A 16,703-nucleotide genomic window follows, 5' to 3' on the forward strand; every position below is an offset into this window, starting at 1 on the left:
CTATAAAACAGAATAGATTTTTCTCCTCCATTTTTCAGTACTTTTGTTCCATATGCTCCTCTGTGTGTCCTTTGTAAATACGGCTTTGCCTTTTCCTCCCAGTAGTTTCATTTTTCAGTTTGGGTTGGTTTTGTTGGTTTGGGGTTTTTGTTTTGGTTTTTGGTGTTGGTTTTTTTCATTTATTTTAACATGTCCTTACACTTTTTCTGTCTTTCCTTTGCATTACTACTCTCTTCCTAATGCTGTTCTCCATTTCCTTTGGTTCCTGATGCCCTCTCTTCTGTGTTTCCAAATATAAAAAGTCATAGACCTGTAACTAAGCTCTCTTAAGCTCTGAATGTAGATGATTACTTTTAAGCTAAGAATGAATGGTGGCAGAGTGAATTTGAAGATGCAAAGACTGTTCTGCAGCACCACCTTACATATGTTACAAACTATGAAAGAACTAACACTGCATCCCTATAAACTGGCCCCTGTTTCAGGAACATACAGCATTAGATCAACTCTGCCATGGGTCCTGATTTGAAGAATCAAGAAATCAGAATCAGACTTCCAACTGTGATAGAACTACTAGGATGAGCAAGTATAAGCAAGACTTTTGCCTTAAATTAGATTTAATGGGTTTTTTTAAACATTTTGATGCAGATGAAGATAAGAGCACAAGATATATACTTACAAAGTTCGTAGCACCTTTTGCTCTTGGCATAAATTAACAGGAATACTGTTTATCTTGGTCCCTGTTAGAGTTCTGTGGAAAAAACCAAACCAACCATATATAAATGTTTGCACTGTTGATGGTGGATATCATTAGAAGCATATGTAAGAGCAGAATAAGGATGGTTCCTCAGCTGTTGGGGTGCCAGATTTAGTCATCAATATTTTTTTTGTTTTTGGGAGAGGCAAACTTTTCTGTTTGTCAGATCATGGGGGTGGGGGTAGAATCAATGGCCTTTTCAGCTTGCCAGCTGACCCTATTAAAAAAATAATTAAAGGGCACCCAAGTATCACAGTAAGACAAATGATACAATTACATCTATTGACAGGAAGAGCACATATATCCAGTTGCTCTCCAGATCCACTCATCATATTTCTATCATTTCACAAGAGGCAAACCCAAGAAGTTATGGAAATTATTTCTGTAGAAGATACTTACAAACTCTCCAGATTCACAGTTCCTGTCAAATTAGGAAACCACTGCACCATGCTGGCACCCCGAATGACCCTAAAAAATCCCCAAGAAAATTAGCTGTAAACTATTAGGCAAAGAATTGTGACATTCAAACCTGACATCAGGTGGGGATATTTTCACCAAGGAGACATTCTAACATCCTCATTGCTGTTGTTTAAATTTTGCACATGAAGATAGTCTTTTTGGTGCTTCATATGTTAGTAATTTGCTTAATAAATTACCCCTCCATTAGCAAACAACTGAAATTCCAGTTAGAAAGAGTTGTATGAATACACATATGAAAAGGGCATAAAATCTTCGGTAGTCTGCAGATCACAGTTTGAAGTCTCACTCCATTTTGCTTTCTTGTCACCCCCAGAACTGGTATCTTTTGAGAGCATGCATGCACTAACCTGCAAAACATTCTCACAATGTACATCCCTGTTCAAAAACCACCTAGGACATATTGCAGTTTAAGTAAGAACCTGAGCATTTGGCCTGAGGTTATGTGCCTTATGCAAGGTAATGAAGATTAAAAAAAAAAAAAATTAAAAAAAAAAAATAGGTTGTAGAGCACATTTACTAGAGCTTCTTAAGAGACTGGATATTCCCAACAATAGTAATGTTTAAAAAAGCTTACTGCAAAAAAAGGTATAAGGTAAGAGACAGTCACAAAGTTTAGTTATTTTGAGCTCTTTGCCACAACATTTCATATCCATTTATTGTACTATAAAGTTGAGGTGATACTTACAGGGAATGCAGATCTGACAGATTCTGAAAGGCTGAGTTCCCCACAAAAGACAAAGGATTATCATACAAATGTCTAGGAAATGAAAAACACGTTTCAGTTGCTGTTCATGCAGTCACTGCTAAAGACTAAAAATAGAGGGATGAAAATTACTTACATTGTTCTTAGAAGGGGGTTTCCTGCAAATGCACCATCAGGAATTATGGAAATGTAGTTACTGTGAAATCCCCTAAAGATATTAACAAGGAAGAAAACCAACATTTAAAAATGTACTGCCAGTAGATTCGACCAACAGTCACTTTCTTCACACCTACTCGATTCCCAATCCTGCCAGAAATAGGATTGTAGTTAAACAGAATGAAGTCAAACTGTAGGAGTAACTTCGAAGGGATGATTTCTGACTACTGTACATCAGCTAATCTGAAAATATTCCATTAGAAACAAACTGTTCTGTCCAAAATATGTTCCCATGCTTTCTCTCTTCTTCCTCCCCTCTTAAGGAGGGAGCAAGGGAAACATGTGTGATCACTGAATACTTAATTCTGCTCCTGGAGACCAAAACCAGCTCACGATTAAGATCTATGCTAATGGTTCTCCTGAATAAATTGCTTGCTTATATAACTCTAAAATAATTTTCAACAGGTTCCCTCTCTAGCAATTATATTTTTCCTTTAATTATAGCATCACTTAGCATACCTTTATCTGATCTCAGTTGCAGCATAATGAGACAACCAGTCTTAAATCTGGAAATTTCTTTTCCCTTTTGATTTATGGGAAGAAGAAAACTGGTAGAAAGAATAAGTAATACTCACAACTCCTTTAGATTTGGGAGTGCTTTTATGGCTTCAGGGAACTCTACCATGTTATTATAATTTAAATCCCTAGAAGAAACAAAGCAGAAAAATTATAAAATTCTTAATAATAGTGAGCATGAATTGTTAAAATATTTTTCTTCTTTCATTGAACTGTGTTAAATAAAAAGATCTCAGAACATCTTTAACAAGCCCACAGAACAACCTGATTTTTAACTTAAGAGTTACACTTCTGATCTTGTACATGCTTTATAACCAGCTAATAAACTTAGATATTTAATATTATCCAGAGGATTATTCACATTAAGTCAAATGACACTTCTTTACAGCAAAGCTCAGTACTTTTCAACAACTCTCAGATTTTTCTTCAACAGCATTTACATGGAAATGAACTAAGATTTCAATGTTTAAATAAAAGTAGATACAAATGACTACTCTTTATTAAGCTTACTAAAAATACTTTTCTTTCAGGTTTTATAGAATGAACAGTAAATAAGCCATTAGGTAACAGCAAACCTTGTAGCAAAACCAACTATAAATACTGAATGAAGGCAGAGGGAAATCTCATCACACTGAACCACTACACATCAGGGACAGGGATCAGATGAAATCTCAGTTAACCTGACACTGCTCTATCAGTAATGTCAGGACTGGAGACAGTCTTTTCTGCAGAAGGGATTCCTTTGGAGAAGTAAAAACTTTTTTGAAGCCTTATAGCAGCTGAGTACATTTACTTATCACCTATTTACTAGTTAATTGAGGTCCTAAACCAGTGACAACGTAGTTGGACCAAGGAGCATTCCTGGACTCATCCAAACTCCTCATGTTAACAGAGGGTGTCACTGGCTTTAATGTGTCCTTGCCCTCCCTTCTCATCTTATTCATTTAGCATTCACCTAAGAGTAACAAAATGCACTGCTGAAGGAAATACCACATTCACTGAGAGAGCTGAAAGGAAATGGAGAGAGTAACCCAAGCAGCTGAAAGCCATTCTTCACAACGAGGCCTAGAATACTGTGGAGCTAGGATCCAGCCACTATGGACACCCAGTTCTGGGGCCATACAGAGTGAGGATGCCAGGCACCAGGCAAGGAGAAGGTGATGCTTCTCAACCTCATCCCCTGTTTCTGTCTGAAGGAATATAAGGCTCACTGCTTCAGATAACCCAGTCCATTACCTTCATATTTGCCAGTATCTGAAGTGAATGCAGGTGTATCTCTTGTGAGAAACCCTGGGGACCAGGAGCTGGGCTGTTTTCTACTGGCCTGCAGAGCATCAGCTCAGGAATTGAGCAACAGTCTCCTCAGCAGGCAGTGCTGCCCACCCCGTGAGGGAGAGGCAGTGAAGAAACAGTTTGCTGGGGCCCTCTGAGAAACCTCCTGTTGTCAGACAGCAGTTGTGGCAGTGTTATCTCAAATATGTTTAATCCTACAGTAAATCTGAGAAACAAATATTTGTCCCTTATCATCCCCAGGGCCACTCAAACACTTCTGATACATCCGCCCGACTCAGTGGAGTGCTATGCAAAGATACACCAACTAGATCAGGGCTAGGAACGTTAGAGCTACATCATCCACAGTGACATTTCACCCAGGCTAATATTTACCTGCTTCTCAACATAGTTAATGAGTTTTGGTGGAGCACTGCACTGATACTAGCCTTCAGTTCCAAAAGCTGAGCTGGACCTGTGTCAGTGGTATGGGCTGTGCTGTGCACACATGCCTTATTTGCAAATTCTTCACCATACCAAAAAAATTACCTTGAGTAAGCTGAGAATGAGACAAACACTGAACAATTAATTTCTTTAAGAAGTATACTTACAAGGTTTCAAGGTTGTCTAATCCATCAAAGCAGTGTTTTCCTATCGTTTTTATTTTATTATTATGAAGATGTCTAAACAAAAACAAGTATTAAAATAAGTTAATGATTTAATCTAAGTTTACAAATTAGCATCTCTGTCTATGAAATCAAGACAGCTAAATGGTTTAGAAAAAAACAGTATAAACAGTGTATTTTGCAGAAGAATATCTTTCACTTCTAAACAGAAATATTTAATCCTTGCATGGGAACAAAATAGATTGCCCACAGTCAAGATGACCTATTAAAAACCTTTACCCACTATCCCAAAGTGTGGTAAAAATATGTTTTAAACATATAATCAAAGAAATTTTCCATATTCACCCTTGGCAATATTGAAGACTACAACAAACAGGTCTGTGGCAGATAGTATTTTCTTCTTTTAATATGTCTTAATATGAAATCTTTCTCTGACAACCATTGGTTTGAAATACACATTATTAAAGTGAGATATTATGAAAATATATGGCAAGTTCACTATCCGTAGCCCTTTTGACTTTCTATTTAGGAGAAAGTCTTCAGCAAACCTTCAGTAGGTTGTCTTAAGTATACATGGTATCAGCTCCTGTTGGCAGTATAGGTGTAACTAGCCAACTGAGCTAAAACATAGCAAAATACCATTTTCAGTGCCTATTTAGTTTAATCAAAACTGTAACTGAGAAGACAATCAAAGTGACCTATGAAATACAGTTACGAATACTCACAGAACAACAAGACTTGAAAGGTTGGTAAATGCATAGTCAGGAATGTGTGTTATTTTGTTAAGAGCCAACGTTAAGGCCTGCAGAGAGGGGAGATTGCTGAGGGGATAGATGGGAACTTCTGTCAAACTGTTGTCATCCAACCAAAGGTGACGCAGCTGCACCAGGCCCTCAAAACTGTCTTCTGGTATGGCAGTGATATGGTTTGCATCTAAACGCCTACATTTGAACAGAAGGAATTCACACAGTTAACATACAAGCTGCAGATTAAGTAAAAATGTTGGTTAAAAGTCCTGTTACTCCTGGGTATTTTTTTTTTTTAAGCTTAAATGTCTTACAGAATTTATTATCAGAAAGTTTGGAGGTTTACTGAATGATGCATGAACACCCTTTCAAGGCACAATAAGAGCCCATTAAAGAAAACTTAATAATTTTTTTTTCTCAGGCGTTTTTAATAAAACATGTTAACAAATTGATATGCTTATAATCAGCTTAACAAGCTGAATTGGTAACTCTGTAGATACCTCTCTCCCCCACAGATCCCCCAGCTGCTAATACTGCAGCAAGTCTTTAAAATGGTAGCTTGATAGCGTATCAAAGATTACAGGCATTTACTGGTTTGAATTGATTATTCCCATAGCTACACTGTTGACAGCACTACATACAGTTATATGCTTTGTTTTGTGGTGCTACTGTACACCTTAAGCAACTACTGTAGAGAACACAATTAGTAAAAGCAGTTCTTGAATTAAGTCAGATATTAATCACCCTGAAAAATGACACATTACATCATCAACTGAAACTGAGACATTTCTTTCACTCTTGCACCTGATCCTTTCTAGCATGCTCCACAACATAAATGCAAAACAGCGCATTAGCTCCGTTGACTATTGTACATTATTGGATTTGCCATCACACTTTTCTCCCCTATGAACTCAGCCTGCAAACATTAGCAGCATTAACACATGTGGGAAGCCACTTTACCTTTCATACATAAAGTCACCCCAAGTGCGACAATTAGTTCTGCTACAGTTGCTGGCTCACCTAGGCTATTGGGTTTCACAGATTCTTCAGGTTTCAAAGCATCAAAAAAAGCACTCCACACCTGGAAACCTAGGAGGCTAAAAAGCATGTCCTCAGCTCCGACACCAGATGTGAAGCCCTCATGAAGGGCGATGCAGGTGTTCCTCTGAGTCTTGCCTAGAATCCTTATCCATGACAACTGACAGAGCTGATACTCCTTGTCTGATGGCTTTGGCATCCACAACAGAAACTCTCCTGCAAAATGACATGTGCTTTCTTCTCATGCACTATTCTCTGAACCAATCTGCTATTCCATCTTCCAACATCAGTCGTGAAGTTACTTGGATAGCACCTCTGACAACCAGGGCAGGCAAAAGGCTCAGACAGGGACCGGTTCAAGTTTGTTCACACCATATCACATAACCAGCTGCGCTGAGGATGAAAGTGCAAAACCACCTATGGTAAAAGCTCAAGCTCAGATTTACACAGACAGAAACCCCAGGAATGGGAAGCAGCAAAGGATGACCCAGGAAGCAGCAGAACATTAATAAAGTGCTATTCTTCCTACAGTGATGAGAAGAAAGGTCAGCAGTGATAGCCCACGAGATGAAAAACATGAGCTGTGACAAATCTGAGCTGGCATAGGGCTGAGAGCAACAGGCAATGTTTGACTGTCCTGTGACCTAGAGGCTGTCTTCTCTAGGTCAACACACAGCTGAACCACGGTGACTTGGCTGCAAACACAGAAAAAAACACCTTGCATAACTGCTCTGAAATGACTGGTGTACCAGCCACGGTGTGTGTGCTGCTGTCTGGGGAAACAAACACATATACATTCCTCCATTAGCATCGACACTCATTACAATACATATCAGCACAGGTTTTAAGCTATATTAAGCATTCACTGTGTTTCTGAAGCCATGACCAGACATGCTCTTGAAAATCTAGCTGGGTTAGTTTAAGAAATCATTGCCTCCAGCTGTTCATCCTGTCCCTCTCTGGGCTGGCAGGCTGGACCAAGTGACTGTGCTCCATTTGTCCCTGGGCACAGTCACAACAGCTTAAATAGTAGTAAAATTGTTCTTGGACCCCAGCACTTACAGAATGTGCTGAAATCAAAGGGAGAAGACAAGCTGGATGAAGACTTAATGCACCTTATCTTTATCTGTGAGAGAGTTTTGTTGTTGTGATGTACATGGTGTAAATAGTTGAAATTATTAGGGAAAAAAGTTGGCAGCTAAATTTTCATGTAATAGGAAGTCAAAGAAATGCATCAAGTAGCAAATACATCAATAGAAGTGGGAACTTACAAAACTGTCTGCACTCAAAGGCTTTCTCCTAAGTTGAGTGAGGTGCCATTAGCTCTAAAGCTGTACATCAAAGAGCTAATTCCTATCATTCATATACTGGCATCCCCTTATCATTTGCCCCATGATCTGACAGGTGTGTACACTATTCTGTTTGAATGCTTTTAGGTTGCACTGTGACTGGAATATTTCAGAGAAATTAAGTATCTGATGATAATAAAGGAAAAAAAAAAATAAGGGGGAGGGAGTAAGGAAAAAAGCCTGCGGCTCTGCTTCAGAAAAAAAATACAACCAAAACTAGAAATTACCTGTCTTTCTTCTCTCTCCTAAATTCACACACCTCCCTGAAGATCAAAAGAATTATTTTCCAGTGGAATAAACATATCCGAGTCTTCTCTTCAACTAATTTCTCCCTGCCTCCCCCTCTCCTTTTTTCTTTAAGGAAAGCAGCATGTTGGAGAGGCTGCCCTCACTCCTTTTGACTACTTGGCTATGCCTGTGTTTGTACTTTCACTGTGCTCCTTTTCCATTTACTCAAGCAGATTTTGGAAAACCAAAACATACAGTGAAGCCCCAAACCCTGCTCCTCCTCTCCCACAGTTAAAGCAGAAGGTGATCAGAGGATAAATGGTTGTAAACAATGAGGGAATCAAACTCTCAGCCAAGGAGAACAAAGAGGGTCATGGAGAAGATGACAGACCCTTCATCCCCAGCTCACTTTGACAAGACCTCAAGTAACTCTTTAACTGATGGCTCTCCAAAGCCATCCAGTCTGTAGTGTTCATCTCCTGCCCACAGCAGTGAAACTGAGGGGGTAAAAAACACCAACCACCACTGTCACTGAGCAGGGAAGTTTGGAAGGTGAAAGGTGATTTCCTGGGTCTCTGTCACATTTTAACAAACATCTGGCATCATCTTAACAAACACGATGTCTGAACAGAGATTAAAGTAATTAGCGATGTCACATCATAAAGCCAAATTCAAGGAGAAAGACAGGACCTCATGCTATAATAATTCGTGCCTCTCACTCTTCACTTACACAGCAACTTCTGCACCTGAAGATCACTGTGCTAGCCCAAAGTTTTCACAACAGATACATCGATACAACATTTGAAAGGTTTTCCCTGCAGTTTCATTTGCATTTTCAAATGCAGTTAAAAACTGCATTTATACTTTTAAAGGGAAAACTTGTGATTTACAAATGTTACAGGAACAAGCATAGCTTTTACAAACACACTTTTTCCAATAAAGCATTAAAGACTATTCTTTAAATTAAAGATTGCAGCATGTACTTAAATATCTTAATCTTTTAGAAGCTACTTCAAGTCTAGCTTACCTATATGCATTGGTTTGTGAGAGACCTTTACATATAGTCTCTAAATTCAGAGTTCACTTGTAGAGCTGTCATCTTTACTCTTATTACCTGTCAGGTTCCCTCCTCACACAAACTTCAAGTCCACAAGAAGAAAAAGCAGGAGGATGATAGAAACCTAAACATTCAGCAGCTCTTATATTAGTATTTGACATATTGCTAAAACAAGCAAAGAACAGAGTAACTTTAGGGTCTTCAAGCAATTAAACTCAGCTTTAAGGTAACTGTAAAACTACTATGAACTCCTGCCTCAACTCAAACGAATAAAAGTGGCCATTGCTGCAGATGCTCCCTCAGGAGCCAGCCAAGCTCCTCACCACAAAGCCCAGCTGGGTGCTGTGGATGTGAGATATATCTCATAAATGTCATCTTAAGTAATAACATTCATTATGGATGTTCTGCTGCTACAAACTCTGTTAACACTCTTTGCCTGGGAAAGGAGATGATCGCAGATTTGTTTGCAGCCACTCTCCCAGCCTTGCTAGCTCTCATCTGTGACCACACTCAGTCTCCCAACCTTCAGAGACTAGGAAATTTTATCAGCCTTGTACGAATAGCGAGAGTATAACGTTGATGTTAATAAAAAGAAACTCACTCCTGACTCTTGTGTTAAACCACTTCTCCTCAATGGCAATCGTTAAGGAACTTTGCTCTTTAAAGTGCTCCTTTAAAAACCACAAAGAAATCACTCAAATAACACTGGAGTAGATTTTTAGGTTTTGAGTTGAGTGCTGATAAGCCTGGTACCTAGGAAATTCTGCTACACTGCAAGGCACTAAACCCACCGTGTTAAGAGAGGTACTTTAAAATACTCAGTGCATTTGCTCACTGTATCAAGCTGCCACTCTCTGTACCTTATGTATTGAGAACATCAATGCAAGGATTTGCTTTGTTCAAAGACAAATTTACAGCAGCTCTCAGAAACTAAAGATACATGCCCAAGCTATTTCAACCACCAGTGCTGATGTGCCAGCATATCTATTTCTTCCATTTAAATGTTCCAAGACGGTACCAGTTAGAGATTACACAGTTTACTGCAAATTATCCACATTTAGCTGATCTTTACCTACACGCTGTGTAACTTCCACCATCTCAGTTACATTTCTGCTTATTCCATTTCTAAGCAATTTCCGCATTTTCATTTAAACATGAATAATTCCTTAAGCAAGCCCAGACAGTTAAAAAAATAAGGAAGCTCACAATAAATACCCATACCTCACTTTCAAGAACCCCAGCTTCTGAAGGTGAATATGACATAGAAAAACGACATTCTTGTCATTCAGCAAGTTTGTAAAGTTCCTGAAGCAGTTTTTTTTAAGCTGCTGCATATTTAAAAATTTTTCTCCACAACCAAACATGCTCAGGAGAGCTTAAACACATTCTTCACTAAAAAAAAATGCAATGGAGAAAACATATTCCACATATTTAAACTTGTATTGTTTTTACAGGTTAAAAACATGTGAAACCTCCCTTTCACCTTCTGGTGCTGATAGTTTAATTCTACATCTTAACACAGACTCATATGAGGGCTGCTGGTCCCTTTTATCAACAGCAAAGCAGGGAGCTAAAAATCCTCTGGAAAAAGACAACCCTTTAGAAGTTGGTTAGTTGAAAAACCACCTGCCACTATTAAAAGATGCACACTACCTGTACATATAATGCTGCTTAACTTCATCTAGTGATTGCTGTTAATGAACACTTTTCACAGTGTCCTCCAAAACCCTAATCCTGAATGACAAAATTGTCAAAAAAAGCCATAAAATACACTAAGGAAAAAAATAGCAGAATTAGAACAGAACTGTATTTTTAAATCAAGACAGTGTTTATATTGTCCTCTCTAATTCAAGGGTCTTCTCTTCTGATGCTCTTCCACATGTTTACAGGTTATATGACTAAAATTGCTGTCACCAACGTGAACTACTGCTTGAAGTTGTGCAGTTTCATAATAGCCCCAGCAGAATGTTTCTAGATTTCATTTGGGTTATTTTCATAAATACAGATTTAACTTGATCTGTATAAGGAATCATTCCTATAATGAGAAAAAGATAGAAATGCAATGCTATACCAGATATGTGCTCTAGCACCTTTAAATGTGTCCCAACTGACTGAAATACACCCTTCATCCTCTGTCCCCAGCCTTCTTCTGTATGTTTTTACCTTGCAAAGCAAGATCCTACTCTCATTTCTCTCAATCCCACACTAGGACCCCAGTCTTTCCTGCCTGGGCCAAGCTGATTCCCTCTCCCAGAAAATATAATCACATTCCAGTTCAGCATGTTCGTGTCTCCTGCCTGATCCTGCCTTAAGCCTTCTGAGATAGGAAGGCAGACTGCAAAACTGGTTATGATCCCGCAGTGGAGGCTGCCAGCAGACCAGGCTAGGGAGCCAGAACTGCCACCAGGTACCACAGAAAATTACTGCTGACCACATGCATGAAGACATTTACCCTGCAGCTCAGGTGAACACCCACACAGAGAGACAGGAGCTATCACAGTTAAGTACCACCCTGGCACAATCCCAATACCCACAATTTGGGAATCTGGCCTAACAGCATAGATGCTTTGAACTATTGCTGCAGGATGCTCTAATATTCCCTGCATGTGGGCACATGTGCAGGGACAGTAACTCAGTTGATTCCTGAACTACAATTATAATAAAACATCTCCAATACCTTAGCAGAACTTGACAAGCTTTCAAAAATGACTCCTGGATTTGATGACAAATACCACTAAAGTTAGCCACAATTAGGGTTTTTTTTGAGACTAAAAGGAACCTAGCTCTGTCTTCCAAAGCATCTGAAAGTCTTTGTTTAAATAACATATCTCCAGTATTTGTCACACAGGATTGTACTAGAATATTCTGTGCTATGACTTATAATTCATACGTAGTTTGGTTTCTGGGGTGAAACAGAGCAACCCTAGAAGCTTCTGTAACTAATATAACAATTTTATAAATCCCCATATTCTGAGTCAAAGCTCAGAATAAGCACCACTACCAAATGAAGTCACTGCAGTCAAGTAGTGACCCTCTGAAATGACTTCTCAGGTTCTGCACATGCTTGGGGAGCAACACACCACTTCTCCTGCCTCTGCCTCTCAGATTGCCAATAAACCTCACCAATACCTTTTCCAGCTCTGAAGTACCAAGTAAGCCACATTATTACCTTCTGATAACAAAAATCCACTGTTGATGCTTTGCAGTAATTGAAATGCATCAAGTCTGTTGTTTACATTTGTGAGGCTCCTTATTTATCAGGTTCTTCTGCTACCAAAAGCCGTGGGCACAAGCTGGGCAACTAGTGTCTGCTCTCGGCAGTGCAGTCCCACGGTCCCAGAGATCACAGCATCTTGCAATGTGAGAAAACATCCTGCCAGATACACTTTTCTGGGGTGCTAGACAGTGAGTTTCCACTCAGCAAAACTCTTTCATTTTGCTAAGTTTCAGCTCCATTAATAAGGACTCTATTCTAACTCTCCTTCTGAGGCCAGAGCTGGGAAAATAGCCAACATAAACAGAAAATAAAGAGCTGTCATTTAGTATTCTGAACCAGGCTGGCTACTTGCCAGTTATAATATAAACATTAGAGATCATGAAGCTCCTGTAACCATCTTCTTTATTTCCACCCAGGTATGTTTACTGGGCTTGTTAATACACAGAGTGGGGCAACCATCTTCCTACGCAGCTAGAACTGGAGCACATGGAGAAACCAGATAGTTCTACAAGAGCTGCAAAGCAAATGATTATCAATATAGTATAAAGTTTTATGAGCAAGTAATTTGTGTCTTCACCAAGAAAAAAATCCCCCTAAAGCCTGCTTCAGAGCAAACTGGGAAGCTGCCAAAAGGGAATTAGTTAAGTGATGTTAAAACTTGCAGGTTTTGGATGGAGTTTATGTGTTAAAAAGGTAGAAGCAGGTTTTCTAACATATAATCTGCAAAGAGTTATTTGTCTTCGAAGGTCACAGCAGCTCAGGAGCTTTAAATCCATTTTTGATACAAATTTCTTTGAAATAAAATACCACTTTTCCTTTTTTTTAAGTTAATAAAGCAGCATTATGACATGTTTCACACATAAAATTCAGAGGACCAGTCCTATATTCCTTTGCCAGAAGGTGCTCCCTACATTAGTGGGGGATATTCATAATTACACTGTAATTTTATGAACAATGTAATCAACTGAAAGTTTTCCCAAAAATCATTAAAATTACAGGAGTGCATTCTGGTGAAGTAAACAAACTGCACAGGAAAAATGCTTTACATTTCCCACTACACTTTGTCTCAAAAAACCCAATTTATTCTCAAACTGCTGTCAATTCTAACAAATTCTGGTGATCTTGCAATGCAGACAGATATCCTTCTCAGGAACAGAGACAGGGACAACCCAAAGCCTGACCCACACCAGCAGCAGAGAAATAAATAATAATAATAATAATAATAATAATAATAATAATAATAATAATAATAATAATAATAATAATAATAATAATAATAATAATAATAATAATAATAATAATAATAATAATAATAATAATAATAATAATAATAATAATAATAATAATAATAATAATAATAATAATAATAATAATAATAATAATAATAATAATAATAATATTATTAATAATACAAACATCTGAACTTCTGACACTGATGCCTTCCAGCCTGGATTTGCCCACTGTATTTCTAACAGCTATTCTGAAATGTAAATTTGATTTTCTGCAGAAAAAGTAATAACAAGCACCTTTCTTCTCATGAACCCAATTTCCTCCTTTTTCACCTTCCTAACATTGATACTGTTTATCATTTGCCTATGAAAAATTAAGCTTCCAGAAAGGGAAACCTCACCACACTTTAAATTGTCATCATTATATTTTAATTACAATTATGTCATGTCGAGTGATTATACTGGTTATATTATACAATATTACATCATCTTCCCATGGCTTTTTTCAACAAGTAAAATGTCTGCTTCTTTAAAACCACTCTGTCATCATCTTCTTTTCAGTCATATTAAATATATATTTTTTTAAGAGAGAGATGCTGGCTTAATTTATACATTATTTTTCCCTTAATTTTGTCCCTTCCCTTTTACACATAAAATTATCAAACCAGAAACTAGAGATTTAATATTTTTAACTTTAATTAAAGAACATTACTGTAAGTAAGTAGAGGAAAAAGCATGTTCATAAAAAATGAAATTATTTGTAAACAACAGTATTTACTAAAGTAGTTTCTTTTTTGGCATCACAGGAATGCTGGAAGCCAGGACAGAGTTTTATTTTGTTGGGGTTTTTGTAATAATTACTAAAGGGTTATTCATATTGTGTAATCTGAAAGATTTTTATTACATTGCATAGTATTTGCATGAAGCAGACTGTGGCCCTCAGACCAAGGTGTGCTCTCCTTACTCGCACTCTAAACCAAGAGGGAAACAAGGACATGAAGTTTGCAAAATGGCTGGAAACAGAAACCTGCATCTGTTCTACTCTTGGATCCAAAAACCTGGAAAAATTCAAGCCAACCCGTGGCATCAAAACTTGCTCCTCTCTCCTGCTAGGAGCTGTGTGCTTCCCACGCTCACCGTTGTGTGCAGGAGATCCTCACCAGTGAGCAGCCCAGCAGAAGCAGGTCCCAGGCTGCCCTGGGAGGTGGCACATCCCTGCACTCCACAGGCTCCCACACTTCCCAGCAGGATAATCTGCAGCCAATCTTGTTCTGCCCCGTGCTGCTTACTGAGCTTTCTGCAGATGCAAAAGGCGGGAATACTGAAGCAGCTATGAGATGGTCATGGCCAAGATCCAAGTTTAGGGAATGCAGAAAGCACCTTTGCAAAAGTTGTGCAACAGTTTGCAGAGTTATTCTGCAAAACTAATTTTTCTTTTTCTTTTTTTTTTTTTCTAAAACTATCCATAATCTGATGCAACACTGAAACAAACAAGATCTTAGGCAGGAAAGCTGAATTCTGCCCTCTCTCTCTGTAGGTAAGCAGAAAGGAGGAGAAATTTTCAAGCCCTTCCCCCCCTCCTCCGCCTCCTCACCACAGTGATAAGCATCTACCACCTAGAGAGCTGTAACTAACTATTAAGGTCTGATTAAGATGCTTTATAAAACATAATAAGCCATGAGATAGTACAAGCACATATGAAATATCTTATGAGCAACTAGCAATAATGGCTGAGTGATTTCAACAACCTCCAGTAAAACCAATAACATGTCTCAGGCAATATTCCTTCCCATAAACCCCTTTTCCTCCTCCAGATACAAAATATTTGAGCATGATTCACTTTTGCACAACATTTTGAAATTGCTTAAACACCTTAGGACATGCAATAAGGATGATAAATGTTTAACTCCACCCCCACTGCATTTATACAGCAATCTTGTACCTGCGTTTGGGTTTTGAAAGAATTTGGATTTGCATCACTCCACCAATGAGGACAAATAATAATCTGTATGAACCTTACTTGGGAAACTTTGTTCCAGCTGGAATGGCAGTATCAGAAAGTCCAGGTATGTTATTACACATACATGATTATATGTCAAAACTCTATAGAACGAAGTAAATGTGTACAAAGTGACTGAAAGTGGAACCTGGAGAACAACACAAAAAATAAAAGCAAAATAAGAAAACTTACAAGGACTGTAAACCACTTAATCCTCTGATGGCCTCGTTAGGTACAGTCTTCAGCTGATTGTTCTGCAGGGTTCTATAAAAAACACCATGTTAGTAAAGCAGAATTTGACATTAACTTTTACCAACAGTAGAGGTTGACAGAGGAGCCTACAGTGCTGTTACGGTTTCACATTCTAGAGTATAAAAAATCATCTACAATTATCAAGACCAGACATCCAAAGGCAATGATGAAACAAAAAAATGGTCTATTTCAGTTTTATTTATAACTCATTAATTAACTGCATTAATTTGCAGAGAGCAAGCCTCTGACATAATATGCTAAAATTCCCCATGGAACTCACTGAAGAGGTCGAACAACTTAACACTAGTTCAAATTTGCTGGAATAAGTGATATTTTATTATTTTTGTGTGAAATCATCCTATACATGCTACAAAATACACAAACCTCTAATTTTTCTTAAAGCTGCATCAATACACAATGTATTAATCTAATTTACTAACTATGTTCACAACAAAGCACATCTGGGCACAACGTTAAAAAGAGACAGAATGAAACTAGAGTCAAGCTGCATTAAGTTATAGTAGTTTGTTGTTTGCTTTTTTAAAAAAGTTCTCTTATGGGACAACATTATTGCATGATGAGTTCTTTTAAAGAGAATGAAAGAAGTGAGATCTCACACATTAAGAAAATCTTCATAGATTTGAGTGCATACTGGAGTAAAATGAAAGTGGTCAAGTAAGTTAGATGTTAATTAATATTCAAGTCCCAAATTTTTCAAGAACTGGCAAGATTTCAAGCATCTCCAGTGCTGTAACCAGTATCCTGATGGAGATGCCTTCAAAAGTCTGGACACTCTGCATTCAATTTACAAAACATCATATTTAGTAATATGGCAGATGAGCAGTTTCCTGCTCTGTACCCTAGTTATGCTGTTTGTGCTTCTTTCTTTCCAAACCCAAGATCCTTTTCCACTCTTTGCTTTTAAATATCTGTTTAATTAACTATTACCCTACTAGCAATTGGGAAATGCTTACATTAGCATACATGCTACAAATTATGGATACAGGCTTTTAAAGCCTTGAAC

General features: G+C 38.0%; 1 protein-coding gene across 1 annotated transcript in view; it reads right to left on the bottom strand.

Annotated features, from left to right (window-relative positions):
- Positions 1–16,703, bottom strand: part of LGR4 (leucine-rich repeat containing G protein-coupled receptor 4) — a 45,435-nt gene that overhangs the window by 10,547 nt on the left and 18,185 nt on the right. Inside the window, exons 4-11 of the mRNA XM_010004262.1 lie at positions 15,620–15,691; positions 5,290–5,505; positions 4,550–4,621; positions 2,729–2,797; positions 2,074–2,145; positions 1,920–1,991; positions 1,154–1,222; positions 677–748 (exon numbers count right to left, since the gene is read on the bottom strand). Coding sequence (XP_010002564.1) covers positions 677–748; positions 1,154–1,222; positions 1,920–1,991; positions 2,074–2,145; positions 2,729–2,797; positions 4,550–4,621; positions 5,290–5,505; positions 15,620–15,691 — 714 coding nt within the window. The remainder of the gene's footprint in view (positions 1–676; positions 749–1,153; positions 1,223–1,919; positions 1,992–2,073; positions 2,146–2,728; positions 2,798–4,549; positions 4,622–5,289; positions 5,506–15,619; positions 15,692–16,703) is intronic.

This window comes from Chaetura pelagica, unplaced genomic scaffold, assembly GCF_000747805.2.
Source record: "Chaetura pelagica isolate M959 unplaced genomic scaffold, ChaPel_1.0 scaffold119, whole genome shotgun sequence".
NCBI classification, from domain to species: Eukaryota; Metazoa; Chordata; class Aves; order Apodiformes; family Apodidae; genus Chaetura; species Chaetura pelagica.